Source organism: Zophobas morio, unplaced genomic scaffold (genome assembly GCF_036711695.1).
Source record: "Zophobas morio isolate AGI-343-1 ecotype UQ-CSIRO unplaced genomic scaffold, CSIRO_AGI_Zmor_V1 ptg000044l, whole genome shotgun sequence".
Classification (NCBI taxonomy): Eukaryota; Metazoa; Arthropoda; class Insecta; order Coleoptera; family Tenebrionidae; genus Zophobas; species Zophobas morio.
In genome coordinates this window covers 10875390-10897945 of record NW_026972149.1, presented here as the reverse complement: position 1 = coordinate 10897945, position 22556 = coordinate 10875390, and the positions used below count along the sequence as shown (strand labels likewise).

At 38.3% G+C, this 22556-nt stretch overlaps 4 protein-coding genes across 6 annotated transcripts; all 4 read left to right on the top strand.

Annotated features, from left to right (window-relative positions):
* Positions 1 to 7422: 7422 nt before the first annotated feature.
* Positions 7423 to 10196, top strand: LOC135141860 (tyrosine-protein kinase transmembrane receptor Ror2). The gene is made up of 5 exons (XM_064073404.1): positions 7423 to 7789; positions 7840 to 8104; positions 8155 to 8968; positions 9196 to 9448; positions 9499 to 10196. Exons 1-5 carry the CDS (start codon positions 7571 to 7573, stop codon positions 9853 to 9855), a joined length of 1908 nt encoding a protein of 635 aa, XP_063929474.1. The 5' UTR covers positions 7423 to 7570; the 3' UTR covers positions 9856 to 10196.
* A 263-nt stretch (positions 10197 to 10459) lies between these two features.
* On the top strand, positions 10460 to 13408 carry LOC135141859 (PHD finger protein 23A-like). Its single transcript, XM_064073403.1, has 5 exons — positions 10460 to 10652; positions 10756 to 10784; positions 10986 to 11105; positions 11231 to 11476; positions 11697 to 13408. The coding sequence occupies exons 1-5, from the start codon at positions 10631 to 10633 to the stop codon at positions 11790 to 11792; spliced, it is 513 nt and encodes a 170-aa protein (XP_063929473.1). The 5' UTR covers positions 10460 to 10630; the 3' UTR covers positions 11793 to 13408.
* Positions 13409 to 13446: 38 nt separating this feature from the next.
* On the top strand, positions 13447 to 15161 carry LOC135141557 (large ribosomal subunit protein eL13). The gene is made up of 5 exons (XM_064072767.1): positions 13447 to 13534; positions 13756 to 14009; positions 14059 to 14250; positions 14838 to 14954; positions 15007 to 15161. Exons 2-5 carry the CDS (start codon positions 13764 to 13766, stop codon positions 15112 to 15114), a joined length of 663 nt encoding a protein of 220 aa, XP_063928837.1. The 5' UTR covers positions 13447 to 13534; positions 13756 to 13763; the 3' UTR covers positions 15115 to 15161.
* Positions 15162 to 17083: 1922 nt separating this feature from the next.
* LOC135141568 (uncharacterized) lies at positions 17084 to 19882 on the top strand. 3 transcript variants are annotated; one of them, XM_064072790.1, is made up of 5 exons: positions 17084 to 17207; positions 18147 to 18329; positions 18379 to 18571; positions 18993 to 19148; positions 19467 to 19882. In XM_064072790.1, exons 1-5 carry the CDS (start codon positions 17147 to 17149, stop codon positions 19777 to 19779), a joined length of 906 nt encoding a protein of 301 aa, XP_063928860.1. In that variant the 5' UTR covers positions 17084 to 17146; the 3' UTR covers positions 19780 to 19882. The 3 variants fall into 3 exon arrangements, with proteins under 3 accessions (XP_063928860.1, XP_063928862.1, XP_063928861.1); XM_064072791.1 differs by having other exon boundaries at positions 17089 to 17207; positions 18993 to 19156; positions 19467 to 19558; XM_064072792.1 differs by lacking the exon at positions 19467 to 19882 and having other exon boundaries at positions 17087 to 17207; positions 18993 to 19157.
* Positions 19883 to 22556: the final 2674 nt, after the last annotated feature.

Genomic DNA, 22556 nt, shown 5'->3' with positions numbered 1-22556 from the left:
CGCAAAAGTTAGACCAACATTGTCAGGTGGATGTTAAAGTAGCCTGCATAGATATTGTAGCCGTCCATAGAGTCGAGATTTGCGAATAAAAATAAAATAAAACCGGCTCAAACGGAGCCGACGACGGCTTGTAAGTTCTGTCACTACGGCACGCGTCATATCACACAGGGGTGTATTTAAGGCTGTTTGCACAAAATCTTCGGGTCACTGTAATCTTACTATTTTCTATCTACGACAAACGATTTGTCACACAGCTACGAAACCGATGATCTAGAGAAAGATGGAAGTTTGAAAATTTATTTCAACAAGTGTAATAACCGTTTGGTGCAACACAATTGGTTCAAGCAAAGTAAAATATGACAGGAAACAAACAGTCCACGTGGACTAGTTTATAGGCGTGTTTGCTGCTAAGATGACTAGGTTTTTCGCTCCACCTGCCTCCGCAACGATGAATATACCATACCACAACTTGTGTACAGTGAACAAAGCTTCGATTTTATTGACGAGATTCAGCTCAGAAATTAAACAGATTATATCATAACGGAAAAAATGACATTTAATATTAAATACGTCTCTGTGCAACGTGTGCCAGAGTGACGTCAGACTCTGAGAGCCACCGTCGGCTCCGTTTGAACCGGTTTTATTTTATTTTTATTCGCAAATTTCGACTCTATGGACGGCTACAATATCTATGCAGGCTACTATATCTACACTGACTTTGCCAAAGCATTTAACCGGATAGACCATAAGATCATCTTGGAGAAATTGTTCAGTTTTGGTTTTAGTAAAAAAATATTGCTTGTTTAACAATCGTATTTTACGCTCAGAACACAAATCGTACAGTACAATGGTTTTTCATCGCAGCCATATGTTGCGGGTTCTGGAGTTCCTCAAGGATCAGTTCATGGACCACTCATTTTTCTCTTATATATAAATGATTTGCCTTCGGTTTTGCGTTGTTTGATACTGTTGTTTGCTGAAGATGCCCTATTTCTACAAGACAACCTAAGTAATTTACACAATTGGTGCATGGTCAATAAACTCAGGTTAAATATTCCAAAATGTAAGATTATTTCTTTTACTCGCAAGAAGAATAAAATTATATTTGTCGGCGACGGTGATCATTGTGGCTGTGGCGTAGGCAACCAAACATACAAGCAAGACGTTAGACGTCATAGGTGGCGCCACAAAGTGTTGTGTGATTCCCAGAACCATAAACAATATTGAAGGTCGACGGACATATAGCCATATATGGTAATGAGCAGGAACACGAGGGGGAAAGGGTTTCTCCCACGCGCGGAACGGCGGGACAAGGGGGCAGTGAGAAAGAGAGGCCCGGTCACGTCGGATCGCGAAGTTCCACAAAGTGCTTGTAGTACGACCCTGAGCGCCCAAAAATTCGTTTTTTTTTAATAAAGGCTCCGACATCAGAAGTGGGATTAAAGTGCTACAAGTGCGTGCCAGAATGCCTCCCAAAAGATTTCAAAATCAACCCCCGGTTGTGACCACGACGCCGAGTGTTTCCTCACCGCAGACAGTAGTGACACGGTCTGGCGAGGTCAAACTTCCACCATGTCATCCAACCTCTCGGTTTGCCGATCCCGAGGGATGAACCGCTATCGTGGATTTATGTGTGGCGAAACATCAGCCCGACCAGCTGGCTTTGGTTATGGGCCTTTCGAATACTTTACAAGGCGAAGCAGCCAGTGGGCTCATTTCGGCAAAGCCCACCGAAAAGAACTGGGAGGCGTTGAAAGCGGAATTTCTCTCCATTTTCTGCAAACCAGTCGATCTGTTGCAACAATTTTCGGAAGCTGTCACCGGACGACGTGACATGAAACAAGACTCGCCGTTGATCGAGGAAATGCTGCACTCCATGCGGGTTACATTAAACCTTTTGCAAAACCGGGAGAGTGATGAAGCGTTCGCAGTTCTCGTTGAATGCTACTTTGGCTCCCGACGGGATGAGTTTGTGGGTAGTGCCTACCAGAAAGAGCATCCAACAGACGCAAAATCTATGTGCGCGATGCTGCAGGGTAGATGAGATCAGCGCCAGATGCTATTTCCTTCCGGTCAACACACCGGTTCGAAGCACCGCGCCTCATCTCCGCTTGCACCACATAAGCCTGAAAAGTTTGTCCGTTTTACCGGAAATTGCCACAAATGCGGAAAGGAGCACTGCAAGTACGAGTACACATTACCAGTCCAAGATTGTCACCTGTTTTACTTGCGGAAAAAGAGGGACACATATCAACAAAATGTCCAAAGAGCAAAAGGGAAGTTCCTGAAAAGCGGGTCAATCTCTGCACGATGGCGCAGACGGGACAGCTGAAACTTGGAAGCGGTGAGACCTTTCCTTTTCTGTTTGATACGGGTTCCGATTGTTCTTTAATTACAAGGAGTGTAGCCGACCGCTTCTGCGGTAAAAGAATTTGTAAGATTACCAACTTAAAGGGCATAGGCAGCGGCTCTTTCGTTTATTCTGAACAAATTTTGACAAGAATCGAAATTCAAGGTCTTTTTGTTGACATATTATTTTTTGTCGTACCAGATGATTTCATCTCCGCCCAAGTTATATTAGGAAATGATTTGGTCGAACAAAGGATTAGTGTTAATTATAGCTCAACTGGTTTATTTTTATCCCGCGAGTTACAAGTTCAAAGTTGTCAAAAAGCAGTGATTACTTCGGACCACATTCGGACTGATGCGACCGGTACTGATAAAGACAAGTTAATAAGCCTGTTGAACAAGTACTAGAATAATTTTATCGATGGAGCCCCTTCAAGCCGAGTAACAACAGGTAATTTAGTAATACGTGTAAGCGGAATTTTTAGTGCAGGTCTTTAAGGCGACAAACCAATCAGTTTTAATAATTAACCCCCACTGAAGACACATCTCAGATGCAGAGGGTGCATTTTGAGGGCAGTTAGTCCGAGTTAGTCAGAGTCCGTGAAAGTGTGTAAAATAGCGGTGGGCGTGAAGGCCCAGCTGTGTGGTGACAGGGCCGGACTCGGGTTGAGTGTTAAGCCCAAAGAGTTGGGTGTTAAGGTGTTGATAAGAGAAGGTGGCAGGTTACGGTGAACCTGGGGCCACGAGAGTAATGTGAACGCGTAAAAGCTCCGGCAGATACCATGGTATGTACCTGAGCACTGAGGGCGTACTCAGGTGGGGCGCCTTTGGCTCATGACACGGCAGGTTGGCGAAAGCCGTGAAAGGGGTGTCCTGGCTGTTGACCGACCGGTGGTGGCGGTGGTGGCAACCGAATGCAACAGAGAATACGTTTGCTGGTTAGGTTGGGAGATTAGCCCGGTTTCTGGAGGAAACCTAGTGACGTATGGACGTGGAGGTGTCCTCTCCACTTTGGCCGAGACAGCGCTCCTTCTGAGGGGGGCTGTGGGCGGGCAGTACATCCCAAACTGTACGGCTAGGGCGATTACAGGTAACTCGACAACATCACCAGAAGATTGCGCGCTGAAGACGACGCCGTGAGTTGGAACCGCTGATCGACAAGGAGTGGGCTAGGGGGTGGAGACCCCCCGGTGAGTGGCCCCATTCTTGGTCATTGGCGACGGATAAGTCAGGTGTGTCTGTTTTCATAGTCATGATTGGGGCCGAATTGTCGCGAGGCCGGACCTGTACTAGAGCGTCACATGTAGGGGTGAGTGAATCTGTAGTTTGCAATTGGCTGTAGCCGTTTGACCGTCATTGATAATGAATATTTGTTGATAGTTTGCGCTAAAGCCGCTATCTGGCCAAAATTCGTCTTACATACGTCTAAAGGATCCTAACAAGGTAGTACAAAGGAGACCATATCGGTTGGCCCCAGTAGAGCGTGAAATCGTAAGAGACAAAGCTCTTGGTGAGGTACGAAATCAATTTGCTGTTGCGTATATCGACGACGTGTTAATACCCAGTGTAATAAAATTTATCACACTCAGGCACTTAACCTACATCGGGACTGGCTCGCGGCGGCACAACAACGCGATGACGAATTAACTAAACTTACAACCGCATTAAAATCTGATCAACTTAACCCTGATCTTGCCAAAACCTATGACGTACGTAATAATGTGCTGTACCGTAAAATTCAACGCAACCGTTCTTGTCATTATTTGCCGATTGTTCCGCATTCCATGATTTGGTCTGTTATTAATCATGTGCACACAAATCTAAAACATTTAGGCTGAAAAAAAAAACTCTTGACAAAATTTATGAGCTGTACTGGTTTCCCAAAATGTCGCGAACAGTGAGAAAATTTGTTGACAATTGTTTAATGTGTAAAGTATCCAAGAACAAAACTGGAAAAACACAGGTTCAGATGCATCCAATTCCAAAGATTTCTCAACCATGGCATACCGTGCACATTGATATCTCGGGAAAACTCACTGGACAGAGCGATAAAAAGGAGTATGTGTTTGTTATTATCGATGCCTTTTCTAAATTTGTTTTATTACAAAAGATTCATTCTTGAGCAGCAGACGTGGCCGTCCAGTGTTTAAAAGAGTTTACTTACATTTTTGGTGCCCCGTTTAGAATCATAACTGATCAGGGCAAATGTTTCACGAGTAGTGAGTTCCGTACTTTTTGTCATACCTTCAACATTGAGTTACATTTCATTGCCCACGGTTCTAGCCGTGCAAATGGTCAAGTCGAGAGGGTCATGCAGACGCTGAAAAATGTTTTGACTACTGTAGAAACCGCGAGTGAGCAAAATTGGCAAGATAGTTTGGGTGAGGTCCAGTTATCTCTAAACAGTACTGTTACTGGGTACAGTCCAGCTGAGCTTTTGTTTGGACCTACTATTCGCTCGCTAGAAATTCAGAAAAGTTGTTATGATCCGGTAAAAGCTGCCGAAGCAACCACTGCGTTAGCAAAAATTCGCGAAATTGCTAGTGCTAATATGGTCAAGGCAGCTGCAAACGATTTGAAACGTAAAAATGCTGGAAAAGCCGCTATTCAGCCATTTTCGTTGGGCGAATTTGTTGATAGCAAACAGAACGAAAGAATGATTTCAAAACTTGACCCAAAATTTAGGGGACCTTTTAAAATAATCAAAGTTTTGGACAATGACCGGTATGAGGTAGTTAGACTCACGGAAAAAGGTAAGGGTCGCGCTTTTGAGTTTGCTCACGATCAGCTGACCAGAGTTCCCGATGGACAGGGACATGTCTCTCCGTTAATTGATAGCGATGAAGAGCCTCTGTCAACGCTAATTAATAAAGGTAGGCTTGTGGAATGATTTGAGTGGCTAGGTCCTCTTGCAGTAGCGTTGTGATAACGAATGTCGATCCTGGCCGAGGGTTGGTCAGATGTTGAAGGTCGCTCCAACTGATGAGTTGCCCGAGTTGGCTAGTAGAGTGTCGATCCCGACCAAAGAGTTGAGGTAAAAGGGGGTCGGATGAGCTTATCTGTGTCGAACCAGTTGGGAGGTCCTCGTTCTAGTGTAGTCAAGTACTTATTGAGTGTTGAGGTTGAGCCCCATGTGTCAATCGGATGGCAGTACTTGGTCGAGCCTGAGTCAAAACTCAGAGGCAGGCAAGAGAGTCGTTGCAAAGTCGATCCTGGTTTCAGGCCAGATGATATAAGTCTAGCGCAGTGTCTTCAAGCGGACTAGTTTATTACAGACTAGGCAAAGGAAGTAGAGAAGGGTGCACAGGGGCGTGCACACGTCAGGATGGCCGTGTCGGCGACGGTGATCATTGTGGCTGTGGCGTAGGCAACCAAACATACAAGCAAGACGTTAGACGTCATAGGTGGCGCCACAAAGTGTTGTGTGATTCCCAGAACCATAAACAATATTGAAGGTCGACGGACATATAGCCATATATGGTAATGAGCAGGAACACGAGGGGGAAAGGGTTTCTCCCACGCGCGGAACGGCGGGACAAGGGGGCAGTGAGAAAGAGAGGCCCGGTCACGTCGGATCGCGAAGTTCCACAAAGTGCTTGTAGTACGACCCTGAGCGCCCAAAAATTCGTTTTTTTTTAATAAAGGCTCCGACATATTTAACTATTCCATTGATAAAACTCCTCTTCTCCGGTGCGACTCAACAAAGGATCTTAGTGTATATTTTGATTTTTGTTTTTCGGTTTGATCAGCAGTATATTCATATTATTTCCGTCTGCAACTCTATGGTAGGCTTTATCAATTTATCATACGCAATTGTAAGTATTTTTTAAATATTGACTGTTTAGTTGCATTATACCGTGCGTTTAATTGAAGTAGATTATTGTTTGGTATTCTAACTATCAAGTCTATAATGCTATGGTTTGAAAATATTCAGCGTAGATTTCTCAAATACTTGTTTTCAAAACACACAAGATCTATCCATCTAGAGATTATGACCATGTACTCTTACTTCATGAATTTGAGTTCATTCCTGTGTTAGTGAGAAGGAAAATAAATATTCTGTTGCTATTGCACAACGGTCAGGTCAGGTCAAATCAGGTCAAATCAGGTCAGGTCAGGTCAGGTCAGGTCAGGTCAGGTCAGGTCAGGTCAACCTTTAGGTATGATGTTATGAGAACAAACATTATTCTCAGGTTTCCCGTACATCTAATGGAGTCATTTCTACAATGCCGTTTGTGAAGAGGTGGATATATTTCGTTTAGGAAACTTACCGTTTGAGAAAGAATGGGAAAATGATTTTGAATCAGAAGAAGAATATAGAAAAATTGTAAAAGAAATTTTAGGTATAGAATTAGGTAAAATAGAAAATAATCCTGGAAAGAGAGCTGTAGCAAAAATATGCTTAAATTCTTCATGGGGTAAATTTGGCCACAGACAAAATACGGGGGAAATAGAAAATGTTACAGATGTTAAAAGATTTTATGAAATTTTATTAGAGATAGACTTGATAATATACACATAAATGATTTAAATGAAAATATGTTACAAATTGATTACAACTATGCGCCAACTGCTGATTGTGTTCGCTGTTTAACAATTTATACACCGATCAAATTAATATTTTCTCGGCACCTGAATTTGAATTATAAATTTAAGTTATAAATTGTAATAATGTGTTCTTCTGTCAAATGAATATAGTTATAAGATAAAAAAAAATAATAAAAAAATTGAATTTACTTAAGTAATATGTTGAGATGACGTCATCAAATTGTTAGTGGTGACGAACATTTAGACAGAGAACAGAATTTAGATATCTAGATTTAAAATTCCACAGCAATCGCCAAATCTAAAAAAATAACCATAACCTTGTTCTGAACTCTGGATCTTTTTTTTATTTGTCCAAACGATTCATTCATGAAGTTTTACGGTGAATGAAAGCTGATAAAGATCTGCGGTAATGAGCCTATAATTTGACCACTTTCGTTATCATTACGTAATCGTGACGTAACACTACCGTTACGTCACGGATTTTGTTGGCAGCCCTGATGTTATCAAATGACATCTGTTGCTAAAGTCACTGGAGGCAGCCGCTCCTTTTTTGGTAACCGTTTGACAGATAAGATTGTTTATTATTCAAAATCAACAGAAATGTGGTGACTTATAATAGTAAACATTAGTGAAACATAAATAACGTCAATGATTAGTTCAACGAAAAGGAAATATGTACATCCTGGTATTTTTATTAGTGTTTTTGAAGCTATGTAACGGCGATTCAGACGGCTATTGTGGGACGTATAATAATGGCATTTGTAAGAATTACATAGGATATAAGATAGTATGGTACAATAATTCAGGGGCCTGGGCCAATGAAGTTATAACTAAGGCTTTATGGACTGAAGTGATCGAAACTTTGAATGAACCATGTCGAAAGGCAGCTGAAGTAAAACCCTCTCAAACACACCGTTACACAAACTAACTTTAATTTTATAGAAATTGCTATGTTTTTACGCTTTTCCGCAATGTAATGTGAATGAAGCTTTACCACTATGTCAGGAAGATTGCAAAGCAGTGAAACAACAGTTTTGTTACAAGGAATGGGCTCACGTTGAAGACAGAAAAAGTAACGGGTATTTTTTTAAGTCACGCGGCCACTTCAGACTACCGGATTGCGGAAATCTACCAAAGTATATAGGAGAAAATAACTTAACGTGTTCGTATGCGGGGCTTTTAGAACTAAAAGAGGATGAAGTGACTTGTATGACGACTTCTGTGTTGTAAATTTATTACTTATGGTTTTCTTTTTAGATGATTGTATTAAAGGTAGGGGGCGCTTCTACCAAGGGAAAGTTAATGTGACGAAAAATGGCTTGCCTTGTCAGCGGTGGGATGTCCAAAAGCCTCATTCTCACAATAGCTCGCTTTTGGATATATTCCCGGAATTTAAAAATCCAGAGAATTATTGCCGCAATGTTGGCGGCGAAGAAAAGAAACCTTGGTGTTTCACCACTGATCTTTCAGTGAGGTGGCAGCACTGTGATATCCCGAAATGTTTAAATTCAACGGCAGAAGAACAAGAAGAACCCGTGATATCAATGGATACTTACCTCTCCCCATCTTTCCTCATCGTCTCATCTGTAATAGGCCTTCTAGCAGTGATTATTTTAATGTTGCTGATTTTACTCTGTCATCGATTTCACAAACATCGATTAGGTTATAACCCCACTGAAACAGCTGAAGTTAACATAGATTTGGATAAGTTACCCAGCAATATGGCTTATCACAGACACGGCGTCACACTCAACCCAAAACTAGAAAAATTAGAATTCCCTAGAAACGATATTATTTATATTAAAGATTTAGGACAGGGGGCCTTCGGACGCGTCTTTCAAGCCAAAGCTCCGGGACTGGTATCCGGAGAAGAATTCACTTTAGTTGCCGTGAAGATGCTAAAAGATGACGCTTCTGAAGACATGCAAGACGACTTTGAAAAAGAGGCGTGTCTTTTAGCTGAATTTGACCACCCGAATATTGTTAAATTGCTTGGAGTGTGTGCCGTAGGCCGGCCTATGTGTCTGCTATTCGAATTCATGGGCAAAGGCGACCTCAACGAATTTTTAAGGTAATAGGTGGCTGCACAAATCAAGGTCGGTGTAGGTGGACCGATGTGCATGTGATTAGCTCAAGCGGCGCCATTGGTTCTACCGTGACACTTAACCTCTATTTTAATTATCTTGTTGTTGAAGCAAATCACTAATTTTGAATGCGGAATATGCACATACTTGATTTATTTACTATTTAAATGAGTGTTTATAATGTATGTATCTTAAGTTTGATTTTTTTGTGCAGGCAGTGCTCCCCTAGCAACTACGTGGTGCGCAGCGTGGTTGACGGCGAGTATGGTGGGCGGGACGTGTTCAAGGACAACCAACTAAGCCACTTAGAACTCCTAGATATAGCTTTACAGATCGCATCCGGAATGGTGTATTTGTCGGATCGAAAATTCGTCCATCGCGACTTGGCAACGAGAAACTGTCTAATAAACGAAAATATGGTGGTGAAGATCGCCGATTTTGGCCTTTCACAGAAAATTTATTTACAAGTTGGTTTTGTTTACGTTCGTGTTCGCTCAGACTGATTTTGTGGTTTCAGGATTATTACAAAGGGAGCGAACGGGACGCCATTCCGGTTCGATGGATGCCTTTAGAGAGTATTCTCTACAATAAGTACACGCCGGAGTCCGACGTTTGGGCTTTCGGGGTGTGTCTGTGGGAGATTTTTTCGTTTGCGTTGCAGCCGTACTTCGGCATGACGCACGAGGAAGTTGTTAAGTTTTTAAAAGCTGGGAATGTTTTAAGCAGTCCGGAAAGTACACCAGTTGCTATATATCAAGTGATGAAGGACTGTTGGGCCCAAAAACCAGCTGATAGACCTAATTTTCGCACGATTCATCAGACGCTCACGACGATTCAAACCAACATGCTCTCAATGCCAATGCATTCTACATAGTTTTTCGACGGTTTTTAGTTCCGGCATTTTGTGATATGTATAGTTTACAGAATGAAAGTTTTTCATTGCACGCTTAGGGAGTTTTTTTGTACCAAACCTGTGCATAAGACTGATTTTGTATCCGTTTAGTTGGACTTTATCAAGTATCAGGGAGGAGACAAATTGTTGAAAATTCTTTTTATTTGCGTAGAGGTTATATGTGTATAAGTGTTGTGTGTTTTTATCATTCCTATAATAAGAGTGCTTGGTACTATATTTATACCTAAGGAAGAAAACTATGTTTAATATAAAATGTTTTTTAAATTTAATACCTGTGACAAATAAAATTACTAAAAAACTAATGTTGTTGTGACGTGACCTTCGCTGTAATTACGAGAAATAGAATGGCGAATATTTGGCACAATTTTGAGTGTTGTAGCTGTGATAACAAATGTAATATGACGTATGGGAGGCGATTAATGAATTTTTGGATGGCTCAGCGTAAATGTCGATTTTTCAATTTGGCGCGTTGGTGGTTGACGTGCGCCGCTATCTCCGTCTTCGTCTGACGCGCAAGCTTTATGGAATGTGTCTCTAGGAGCGAGATGGAGCTACGTCTGTGGTTATCGCTCTCGCTCTGATGCCCCTTCTTACTGACATACAACCTGACTGACATCAGAATTTTCCAAAGTTTAGTGCAGAACGCGAATAAATATAAATAAAATAATTTTATTCTTAGTGCCTATCTTATGTTCAACAAAGTTAAAGATTTCAAAACATAGTCTTATCCCAGGTAATGACAAATAAGGAGTTGTCATGTAAGTATGCTAAACATCTAATAGCATTTACTTTTGCTATTTAGATTCTGCTATCATATATGGTATTTTTTACTCAAATCTAATTGCTTTCTTCGTTTTTTAGTACCTCCCGCAATTATGGAACAGAAAAACGTAAGTCACCGATCATATTCCACTAGATATTAAAATAACTTTAGGTTAGGTTACAAAGATTTTCATTTCATTCCAATATGCACACCTCCAATTAGTCCAATCCGGCACGAATTACCTCACAAATTAACGTAATAATGCACTCGTTTCAGTAACGTCTCTTTTACGTTACCCAGTGTCGTGTATTTTTATCCTTTTTTGTAGTCTGTTACAGAAGTTGCTGGAATGTCAAATGGTTACAGACGTCCAAGAACTAGTGCCGATTTTTACGAATTTTGTACAATGGTTTTGCAATACGCAAATTACGAAGGCTGGAAAAAAGATGTAAGTGTTTTTACCTCATTTTGCTTTCATTTCAAGTTTCACTCTCACTCTCATTTTCAAACAAGAAATTTTCAAAAACAAACCTAAACTGGTGTTTTTTTTTATAAGAGTGTTTTTGGTATCAGGAACTACGTAACGAGACAAACCAAAGCCCTCCCTTGGACAGCTCGGGGAGTAGTGTCAATTCAGAGTCCACTAGTTCCGGTCAAAAGGATAAACAAAGTGAAGATGATGAAGATAGCGACTCTTTTAATTTAGTTACTTGTTTTTGTGGCAAACCCTTTGCAGGTAGACCTATGATAGAGTGCTTGGAGTGCTTAACATGGATACACCTGTCCTGTGCTCGGATTAAAAAAAACAATATACCAGAAGTAAGTATTCCCGCTTTATTTAGAAAAATAACCGCGTAAAAATTTTTTTTTTAAACATCTGGCGAGTCGCTTTGTTGCTGTGCTTGAGTCTTGCTATTTTTCATTGAGCTTTAAATTTTGCGCATCTATAGTCAGTTCAAAACGTAGAAGTGGGTTGGCACTGCCGCTCATCTATAGTGCGTTTCAAGTATGGTTAATTAATCATTTTCGTCGTCATCAGGTGTTCCTATGTGCCACGTGCAAAAAGAAGCAGCGATCTGTGTCTCCCACTAGTCCCCCTGATAAAGCTGTGAAACGTCCGCGTAGATCGACGTAGAGTTATTACAGATACATTGTATATAAACTATACGTAGAAAACAATGTAAAAATGTAAATACTCTAATGTAAATTCTTGATTATGTGCCCTTAAAAGGCCGTTTTAATCACAAAATTTATTAACCTATACAAAATGATAGTATCTCTATATTTGTTGACTGTTTTAGTGATGCTATATGAATGTGATAGGTGCGAAGTATTCTCCATTTTTTATTTTATTCGTGCCCCCACTCATGTGTCATTTATTTTACATCTTTAGTTATAAGAGAACGTGTTAAGTTTAGGAATGAAAAATGGAGTGTACTGTCAATTTTACTATTTTTACAGCACAACAAGTATTGTAAAAATAATAAATCGACGCATAAGCGTTCTATATTTTGTAAACGAAAAATTCTATATTTATAAAAAGAGATCATTGTTCGGCAACACATTTTCATATTGATGTTGGGATTTGAACGTTTTGATGGGCAATCATGGGAAAATAATAAGTCAGTTAATTGGTAAACGCTCTCGTTTTGTCTGCAGCGTTCTCTTTTTTAAGACTTGTTTCGTCGTGATTTGTTTCTACACAATTTTTGTCTTACTTCAACATGTCGTAACACGTCGTCGTTGCACGTTTAACTGGTCATACGTCAGTCTTTTTCGCATTATTTACAGAATCAATTATTTTTACTTTTGTTTCTCAGTCGAGTTTTCAAGATGCGCTGAAAACACTCCTTTTTTAATTTTCTACGTGGCTGCACTTCTTCATGTCTAGTGACTTTCCGTTGTTTGTTCACCCACTCACTAATTTGGATGATCATAATTCATAATCATAACTGACTGCAAATAATGCGACACCGCCACAAAAAAGACTGACGTATAGCTGACTAAACGTCAGAACGAACAAGCTGAACATGTTCGAGTAAGCAAATGGCGTCCGAGAACAAATCGAGACTGTTTTTGTACTTTTATTTTATTTTTTTACTCAATTGTAAATTTTTATCGTGCGACAATGTTTATTTTTATGCAATTAATTTTATAAATACTCTATAGGTGTTTTTCAAATAACTGAGTCTATTATTTTCAGTTGTGAACACATGAAAAATTGTGATATTCTTTAAAATATAATATATTATAGTGCGCCCTCAAAGTTATGACAAATACATTGCTATAACTTTTTATTTATTGATTGTTTTGTTATTGTGAATAATTTCGATTGTCAACGCTTATGTCTGCAATTCTCACTTTCCCAAGTGATAGATCTTTACACGGGACTTTATTATTTATTGTAAAATATGTAGATTAAACTTGATTAAAATGTTTTGCTGGACTGAATTGTTTTAAGTTTGTTACCACATTTTCAAGAAGTATCTCACACACGAAGTAACTAACATTTAGTTATTGATCAATTTTCTTGCAGATGTTGGTGTACCTCTAATATCAGTTATAGTTTGTAGCATAAGATTATTTTGATATGTTGTATGTTATATTTTACTTCCCGTATATTTTTATATTATATTAAGTTCGTGGTATTAAAGTTACACAGGTCTTTCAGACACGTGTTGTTAATGATAAACATGAAAAAATTAAATACTTTTTATAAGGCATTGTATTTGCAATAAAATTTAAATGTTTTGCCCGCATTTAATTTTTAATTCCCCCCTCCATTCGAACGTGGCGCCACCGTCACGTGCCACATCTCGAATCTGTCTTCTGTCATTTTGTTAACAGTTGTGTAGTGCGTCGGGTGTTCCACACAAGGTTTGTGTTAAATTTCCGCAAAAATCTACCAAACCACAAACCATCCACCCTTTAAATAACAAATACAACCATTATTCCATCCATATTTTCGCATCCACCACAATTTCTACCCACAATATGTCCAAAATAAGCCAAAACACCTCAAGTTATAAATTGAGGTTATGTCCCCCAGTGTTGTGGTAGTGGTCAAAACGTGCCCTAACGCTTTTTCTGTTTTCAAGGACTTACCATGGCGCCCAAAGGTAATAACATGATCCCAAATGGGCACTTCCACAAGGATTGGCAACGGTTTGTCAAAACTTGGTTCAATCAACCTGCCCGCAAAATCAGGAGGAGGCAGAACCGTATCAAGAAAGCTAGGGCGATTGCTCCTAGGCCTGCGGCGGGCCCCCTGAGACCCATCGTTCGTTGCCCCACTGTTCGTTACCACACTAAAGTGCGTGCCGGTCGTGGATTTACTCTCCAGGAGTTAAAAGTATGAGTGTTGGGTCCTGTAGTTTTTCAACTAACAGGGTGTGTTGTAGGCCGCAGGAATTAATAGCAACTTTGCCAAAACTATTGGGATAGCTGTGGATTACCGTAGACGGAATAAATCCGTTGAGTCTGTGCTTCTAAATGCACAGCGCTTGAAGGAGTATAAATCTAAGCTTATTTTGTTCCCAATTAATAACAAGAAGAAGTTGAGGCCTGGTGAAGCCACAGAAGAAGAAAGAAAGGTAATTTGACAAAGGTTTTACAACTTGTTGAAAGATTTAAGGGCCAATGAGTTGTAATTGAAATCCTTTGATTTTGTGAAGTTGAAAATGTCTGGTTTATGATTAAATAATAATGTACATTGTGACCAAAAAGAGTGGAACTAATTCATTAGAAAAATTATACATTGGGACAATATTGATGTTCTAAAAGCAACTTAGAAATTTTTAGTGATGCTGTAAAAAATGTCAAAGTTTTCATGGATAATTATAACATGCAAGGTAGAACAACATTTATATATTCATAGGTCACTGGATGTTAAAATCATTGTCATCAGAAATTTAGGTTTTGCATGAAAATGGGAATAAATCTTCAATTTGGGGTTTTAGTAAATAGAGATAATTTTTATTAGTGCAAAATAATGAAAATTAAGAATTTGAAAGTGTAAGAAATCTATTTATTTTTTTTTAATCTTCCATGAGATAATATAATATACATGGTTTATAATATAACACTGTGAACTGAGAAACAAACCCACACACCTCATTTAAGTAGAATGTGTAAAATCTAAACATGAAATGTCTACATTTTTGTATACTTTTTTTTTTAGGTTGCAACTCAACTCACCAGCGAGGTGTTGCCTATTCGCCAGTCCGCAGTTAGGACAAAGGCGAGAGTTCCGACTGACGAAGAAAAGAACTTCAACGCCTTTATCTCCCTTAGAAAAGTAGGTCAAAACTGAAAGAAGTATGATGGATACTTATGACATTGTTTTTCAGGCTCGTGCTGACGCTCGTTTTGTTGGTATTCGTGCCAAGAGAGCAAAGGATGCCGCTGAGAATCCAGATGATGTGACTAAAGCAGCAAAGGCTAAAGGCAAAAAGTAAAATCACGTTTTTGTATAAATAATTTAATAAAAATTGAGGAAAAAAAATGCGTTTTATTTATTCTCACACTAGACAAAGAGGGGGGAGGGAAATAATTGTAGTAATGCCTGAAAGTGCCTTAAAAAGTGTTAGTTATTTGGATGCAGTGTTGTGGTAATTTTTGTTACCATTTTATAGAAAATCATTTCTGTCAACATTGAAGTTAAATCTCTATATTATAGATGGCGCCGTGATCATTGTTACAGGTTCCTGTTACACTAACGCCGTTTTATGTTCGTTTAATTTGGCGCGTAATTCAAAATGAGATTCAATTTGAGGAGGCAATTAACTAGATTTTTTTTCTAAAAACGTCAGATGTTAACTGGTTCGTGCTTTCCTGTTTTTATTTTCATGCTTGCGTCCATTCCGCTAATGAGGTGTTTAAGTAACCGTTTTGGGTGTTTTAAATTCAATCGTCCATCGTAAAAAACACATTTATTATAAATTTATGTATCTACTTTAACTGTAACATTAGCGGAACTCGATGATGTCACTAACTAAGTGGCCCTTTTAATTTGAATATCCAAAAGTCGTTCCCATACTTCAAGGAGGATTCAATTTCGTTATGTAAAAATATTTTATTGTGACCTCACGAAAATAATAGTATTTGAATTAAGATAAACTCTAGCGGTACTAATTTGCATGCTATTAACCCATTTGTCAAGGTATTAATTAATTAATTATACAGTGTCGTCGTATTTTAATGTTATAATATAATATATTTTTTAATAAAAGGGAATACAGTCACCTGTAGCTATACATCTGCACATTCAAACAAAGAAGTTCGCCCCTATACTTAGCTTTCGTTGGCAGCAAAAAATTAATGTACTTTCGCAGCACAAACAACATTTTAGTGTAGTTACGTAAGTTCTATTCGGCTAAGCAAAAAAAAAAAATAGTAGCGTCCACTTAAAAAATGACCATAATTTAGCACCGAAATATGAGCTTTACTTTTTTGCCTAACTATAATTCACGTCTTATCTGTGGTTTCTTTGTCCGTCTTAACTATTTTTGAGAAGTTAGGTTCTCCGAAGATCTGCCATCCAAATAAGATTATTATTTCCCGTAATTAATAATAATTTATGGCTAAAACATAGGTGTGTGTTAACCAAGCTCCGAGATTAATACAGTAGTTCGAAATTAACATAATGGCGTTCGAAAAACTGGTCGAATTGTGATTAGTAATTTTTAATTACAGCCTTTGTGAGAATATCACTATTAATTAGTTTTTTTGGGCCCTCGGTGCATTCGTTATCTCAGATTTATGTCTTTGACGATTACCGCTTTGATTTGTACAGGATGTATAAATTTCTATGAGCTCATCGGGAGAAGAAGCAAGAAGAAAAAATTTATTACCAACAAATAAATATTTTTAATCGATGGGTACGTTCACCTTTTATAACTGTTCAAAATCATTACTAGATTTTCGCATATTTTTCGTATAACAGAAATATTTTCAAACGAGTTTTACACATGATTTCATCAATTTGCATTTTGATTGGCCTGGGGCGATGACGTCACGAGGGAGGAAGATTTTTGCCCCTCACCCACCTCTACTGAATTTTTTTATAGTTATAGTCTAATTATGATGTAGAGGGGTTAATTTTTTGTTGCTATATAGTCGTTTTTTGGGGAAGTGCGTTGGGTCGATTTTTTGTAGGGGTCTTTTGGCGGAGGCTAAAAAAGGAGAAATAAATTGGTGTAATAAAGCTTATATGATTATGTAAATAAGTGGCTTTTTTGTGAGCGTTTTAAAATTAAATTGGTGGTCAAACATGTGCAAAAAGATATCTACGGCTTGTTCGGTGCAATAAAAAAGTCCGTTCGTGACGTTCCGCCGAAGAGGTCAAAAAAATAAGCATCTGAAGTTTATAATAGGAATATCCATGGGAGAGGGATAGGGGGAAGTTGCATCCGGTAATCACAGCCACAAAAACAACAAGCGATTGTAAAGCTTCTCAGTCGGCGAGTTCGCTTTTGATAAAGAAACATCATGGGTCGTTACGTTAGTGGTTTATCTGCTGTTTTAGTATTTTTCATTAGTTTGTCCACAGGTAAGTCAGCTTTTCTTAATACTTAAGTCAGCAATTAAGCGCTGCGTTAATTGGCGTTTAATTAATCCGCGTTTTTGCGGCTCGTACTCATCTCCAGCCCCCGGTGTCTCACGTTCCCGGTCCTTTTACACAAAAATCCTCGTTAATTGACTTAAATTCGAATGAGCTTAAGTATCTATTGTTGAGTCACACATGCGCTTTGTTTGCCCGCATTGCATTTGAGAAGCTGGAATGCCGAGCAATTTCGTTGAACCGCCGTAAAAATAGGTAAAAAAGCCAACGAGTTTTAAGCTCGGCTGTAAAAATGGTAAATATCTGTTTGTTGTTAATCGCCCTTGAATGGGAAATTGGTACTATTTATGGCAAAGCCGGGTCGTATTTTTCTGATTTCGAACAAACATCGTTTTTCAAAGACGATATTTATTGCCTCTAGTCGCGACGCGTTTCTTTTTCAAAAAAAGGGTTTTCTGCGTTCAGACGGCCCGCGGTGATGCATTTGAATTTTTTCAAGGTTGTGCCATGTATTTAAAATTTAACAGGTTTAGTATCCTGTCTGGATGCGCCTTTTTGGTATTCATGGCAAATACGAAGGCCTTTATTTTACATCCGCGGAGTCTCGCTTAGTTCCGGAATGTGACTAATAAATCAATATTCCACACGCGCTATTCTCTATATATCGGTATTAGCACTCAGGTCTTTGACTTTTTTTGTTCAAATTATTGGCCTTGAAGACGCTCAATTTTAAAAAAGGCTGCTCGCGCTTGAGATTAATTGTTTAACGAAGGTGAAGATTCTCGATTTTGTTGCAACGAAATTTCTGGCAGGTCACTGACTCCGCTGTTTGGATAAGAACTAGTATTCGGTACCTCATCTCGGGCTCTTATCTCATTTGTACCTGTCTTGTTTTACACACCTTTAATTAGGAGCCGATTTTTTCAGGACAAAGAATCACAACCATACAATTAGATGGGGTACAGTACTTCGTCAGCAGAATGAACCCCTATTCGCCCGAACTGAACTACTACTTGGCCTATCAGTACTGCCGATCCTTGGGGCTCCAACTTGCCTCTTTCGAAACTAAGGAAAAGGCCGACTCGATTACACAATATCTAAGAAATGCCGGTTTGTACCGCAACCACGACCCCCAACCCAAATAACCACCTTTTTTCAGGGTACGACAAATTCGACTTCTGGACTTCGGGCAACCGTCTAGGAACCGACATGTTCTTATGGATGAGCACCGGACTACCATTCAATGCCACCTTCAACTACATGAGAAAAGCGGACACTGACGATGACAACGGTGCCACCATTTCCGACATCGTAAGCGGCAGTACCAGCCCACAAAGAACTGCAAGGGAAAGGTAATAATCAATACTAAGACACCACCATTCCTCCCCAAAACAATCCACAACAACGAAAAGCAATAAACTCCGTTTTTTCCCGAGGTCCTTGACTGCAAAGTCGTACCGCTTCAAGCAGTACTAAAAATATTCACCGTGGCAAAAAATCGAACACCACATGTAGTCATCCTTCGCGATTTTGTGTGAGGATTAGTATCGTAAAGATCTGCTTGGAAACGTTGCAAGCGACTAAGGGCGAGTTCCCGGTATGGCAAGGTCAACTTGTAATTTAGGTCTTTGTGCTCGACGCATACCAAAGCAAGGACTCAAGCGACATATTCGTTTTTAGGATGATCTGTAACGACCTCCACGACCACAAAAACAAAATGGCGTTTATTGCTTTTGTGTGTATGAGGGTTTTGCTAATGGTATTTTTTTGTAGTAGCGACAGCGGCTCGGCCACCGGTTGTGTGGTACTCCGGGCTCCGAATTTCGAATGGGACACTGACGATTGCGTTTCGATTAAAGACTTCATTTGTGAGCAAACTCGCTGCTATTATTACAATTACGGATCTATTCCTGTGTCCACTGCGCAGGGGTAAGAAGGTGAGAGCCCAACGGCGACTCATCTTGGGTTATCAAGTGTATAGTACTACCACCGTGTCCCGTAACACTACTAAGCATTATTAATTACTCAATGAAAAAATTCATAGTCACCGTTAAACCAAATAAACTTGACACCTCATTTGAATTCAATGGAGTTCGTACGACTAGTACCTGTATATAGTGAGGTGGTAGAATGTATTAATAGTTAGTTACGACTTAACCCAGGTGATTGGTGGTTGAGAGGGCAAATATTAACCTTAACACGCACACATGAATGAGTCCATTCAGGTACTAAACGCCTCATTTTCAGGAAACCAAAACCAGCAGTTACTACAACGCAACCCACTACAACTACCGAAAATTTTAAAAATAATTTCGTACATATTGCTAAACTCATGAATAAGCTTCGTGTCAAGGATGCTAAATTGGATGATTCTGCAGTTTTATCTGATAAGGAGAACCTGGAACAGTCGACCAATGGGCCTTACGACAACTTCAACGTAAACGCCGAATTGCAGGATGATCCATCAGCCATCGCTGAACAGGCTCAAGAAGGCTATGTCTCTACCATTGTGCCTGAAAAACTTACCACTTTGATTGACTCTTCCAATCCGTCCAATTAGTATTTATTAAACAATGTGATGACATGTATTACATTTTTTCCGTATTTTTATAAACAGTACGATGTAGCTTTAAAATTAATTAAATAAACATAGTTCTTTTGTATTTACGCCTATTTTTGCAACCCCTCATTCGATAAACACCCCACAACAATAAAAAAAAACTAGAGTTGAATTTAAAATTAAGCTTTGAAAGTGACTGTATAGAGCGCAGCGTCCTCTATACAATCACTTTCAAAGCTCGAGTGACCGTATTAATACCGCTAGTGTCTCCTAGATGGCGCTGCGCATATCGCCAATTTAAACTTGCTAGAGCTATGATTTTTTAAGAAGATCGTTTCAATTTTGCTTTCACGTGTTATTATTACCGAGGTTCTATTTATTTCAGTTAGCAGATGTGTAGCATTTAACTGGATCAATCAATGGGTCTAACAAACACCGTTACTTTTCCATTATTTTCAACAGTAAAGTTGTTTTGAATCACAATTGAATTATTACTCGATTGCTTGGATAATATTAACAAGTATGAGGTTTAGAAAGGCAAGGAAGACGAACTAAATTACCTATTATATTACGGTAACGAGGTAACGGTTATATAATAAACTTTGAAATTCCTGACTAAGTTTTGTTTTATTATTTTAGGTTTTTTCTAATTTGAGAAGATCGCTTGAAGATTAATTTCAGTCGCGTATTTCATTACTTTTGGGTGTAACTGTGGTGTTAATGCTTTTACGTAATATATTTTGCAGTAATGGTAAAGTATAAAATATTAAAATTGGAATGTCTTAAATGATATTAAGCGAGATGATGCGCTTCGCGCACACTTGTATATATGTGAGTTATCGACTACTATATAATGTAAAAATGTAGATTAAATATAAAAAAAATTAATTAAACGGTAATTGGTGATGAAAGTAGAAAAAAATATTTTTCAACAATAAACTTTTTAGTTTTTTTTTATCATAATTTAACATACATGTCGAGAAGAAATGGGTCGTTAAAAAAACTGAAATCCTTTGTTCGTATTAATAAAACACGATGATTGTCATATGCTGATTGGACAACTGGGTTAAAAGAGAAATGTCATTTCAATATGAATATTATTCAGGGGCGGCTTGTCCTATGAGGCAGGTGAGGCAGTGCCTCACCAATGAATTTTAGGCCTTATTAGGATTTTTATTATTTTATACGGACACATTTCGGCCAATAATTTGTGTCTTTTTTCTAAAATTTTAAAAATAAATATAGAAAATTATATTCTTATTTTTATCTCGGTAGGTACTCGTTGCTCCCTTAATTAAACAGCGCGCTTAAACACTCGGCACAACATGTATTTTGTGACGCGAATGAGGCCGACTCGAAGCTTGCCTCTACAGCATATATAGAAATCATGTCGTTAATAGGCAAGCAACCTGCAATACACTTATAAGCGGTATGAGTTGAAAAAAGACAAAATTGAGGCTAGCCTCATTTCCGTGCTTGCAAAAGAGATGGACAACTATATTATTTGCGCGCGGGGAACGTGCGATTGCAATGCAGTCTGCATTCGCAGGAGTATTCAAAATTAGGCCGTTGATTATTTTGCCACAAATCTGTGTGTGTATAAATTGATTCAAAGTTTCGGTAACAGAATTTTGTCTTAAAAGTGCCTACGTTTGCGTGGGTCGCGTTAGTGCTTTGTGCTTGTCATAATTTGATTTCGGTAATCGTTATTTAAGATTACGAGTAAATCGGAATTTTTCTCTACTAACGTTAAATGACAATGGCAGTTCTGTTTTTTCTACTTTCACGTATGATGATAAATTGTATGTAGTTAAGGAATTAAAACCGCCGGTTCTTGATTTGAGTAAATCGTTAATTGATCCATAAAAAAAAATTTAAAATAAATCCGTATTTATATTTTATATTTTTTTCATTTTGTTTTTTGTTATAAATCAAATTAGCTTTATTTTATGTTGTATTTGATCTTTTTCGATATGTTTCCTTTAAAGTTTATTTTAATTTTGTTTTTTGTTAGAAGTTATATTAGTTTTTTCTGACCACGCTTCCCTTTCCTTTTGTCCTGTCATTCTCATCCTTTCCTTGCAAGACCTCCTTACACCTTCACGTTGGTTCTTTGTGGACAGTTAAATGAGTTTACAAATTTGTTTATTTGACTAAATAGAAAATATTTAAGTAAACTTGATTTATTTATATTTTAGAGCGTTTTGTGCTGTGCCTCATCAATTTTTCAAGTCATGAGCCGCCCCTGATATTATTAGAGATAATATTATATTTTAGCGACTGGACAAACTTTAAAATAGCTGATAATCGACAAAACAGTAATAAATATATCTAAGGAAGGAATAAAAAGATGCAGAAAGTATTTGGTAACGAACATAAGAAATTTAGTTTATACAATGTTACATACAAATTATAATTACGTTTTGAAAACTTCATAGGAAATTAAGAGACAAATGAAAAAATAAATTGTTTCAAATTTTAATGTTTCATAATATATAGCTAACAAATAAAAAATGTAACCAATTTTTAATACAAAGTGATTTCCTACTTGTTGTGCTGATGTCATCAACTTTATGTAGGTATTAAACGTCAATAATTCGTTTTAAAATATTTGAAAACTAATAATTTTTTGCAATGACGTCATTAACTTTTCGGATGGAATAAATTAGACAAACATATATAATGGAGTACAGACCATAAATTAGTACCAAAAACTACAAAATTTATGGTTGAGACATATTTAAGGCCAAGAAAAAATTGAGATGGATCGTTAAACC

Coding starts and splice junctions, on each gene's coding strand:
- LOC135141860 (XM_064073404.1), top strand. CDS start 7,571: ATGTACATCCTGGTATTTTTATTAGTGTTTTTGAAGCTATGTAACGGC. Junction 8,105..8,154: donor AAAAGAGGATGAAGTGACTT/GTATGACGACTT, acceptor TTTTCTTTTTAG/ATGATTGTATTAAAGGTAGG. Junction 8,969..9,195: donor GACCTCAACGAATTTTTAAG/GTAATAGGTGGC, acceptor TTTTTTGTGCAG/GCAGTGCTCCCCTAGCAACT.
- LOC135141859 (XM_064073403.1), top strand. CDS start 10,631: ATGACAAATAAGGAGTTGTCAT. Junction 10,785..10,985: donor CAATTATGGAACAGAAAAAC/GTAAGTCACCGA, acceptor CCTTTTTTGTAG/TCTGTTACAGAAGTTGCTGG. Junction 11,106..11,230: donor ACGAAGGCTGGAAAAAAGAT/GTAAGTGTTTTT, acceptor TTTTGGTATCAG/GAACTACGTAACGAGACAAA.
- LOC135141557 (XM_064072767.1), top strand. CDS start 13,764: ATGGCGCCCAAAGGTAATAACATGATCCCAAATGGGCACTTCCACAAG. Junction 14,010..14,058: donor TTACTCTCCAGGAGTTAAAA/GTATGAGTGTTG, acceptor GGTGTGTTGTAG/GCCGCAGGAATTAATAGCAA. Junction 14,251..14,837: donor CCACAGAAGAAGAAAGAAAG/GTAATTTGACAA, acceptor TTTTTTTTTTAG/GTTGCAACTCAACTCACCAG.
- LOC135141568 (XM_064072790.1), top strand. CDS start 17,147: ATGGGTCGTTACGTTAGTGGTTTATCTGCTGTTTTAGTATTTTTCATT. Junction 18,572..18,992: donor CAAAGAACTGCAAGGGAAAG/GTAATAATCAAT, acceptor ATTTTTTTGTAG/TAGCGACAGCGGCTCGGCCA. Junction 19,149..19,466: donor CCTGTGTCCACTGCGCAGGG/GTAAGAAGGTGA, acceptor CCTCATTTTCAG/GAAACCAAAACCAGCAGTTA.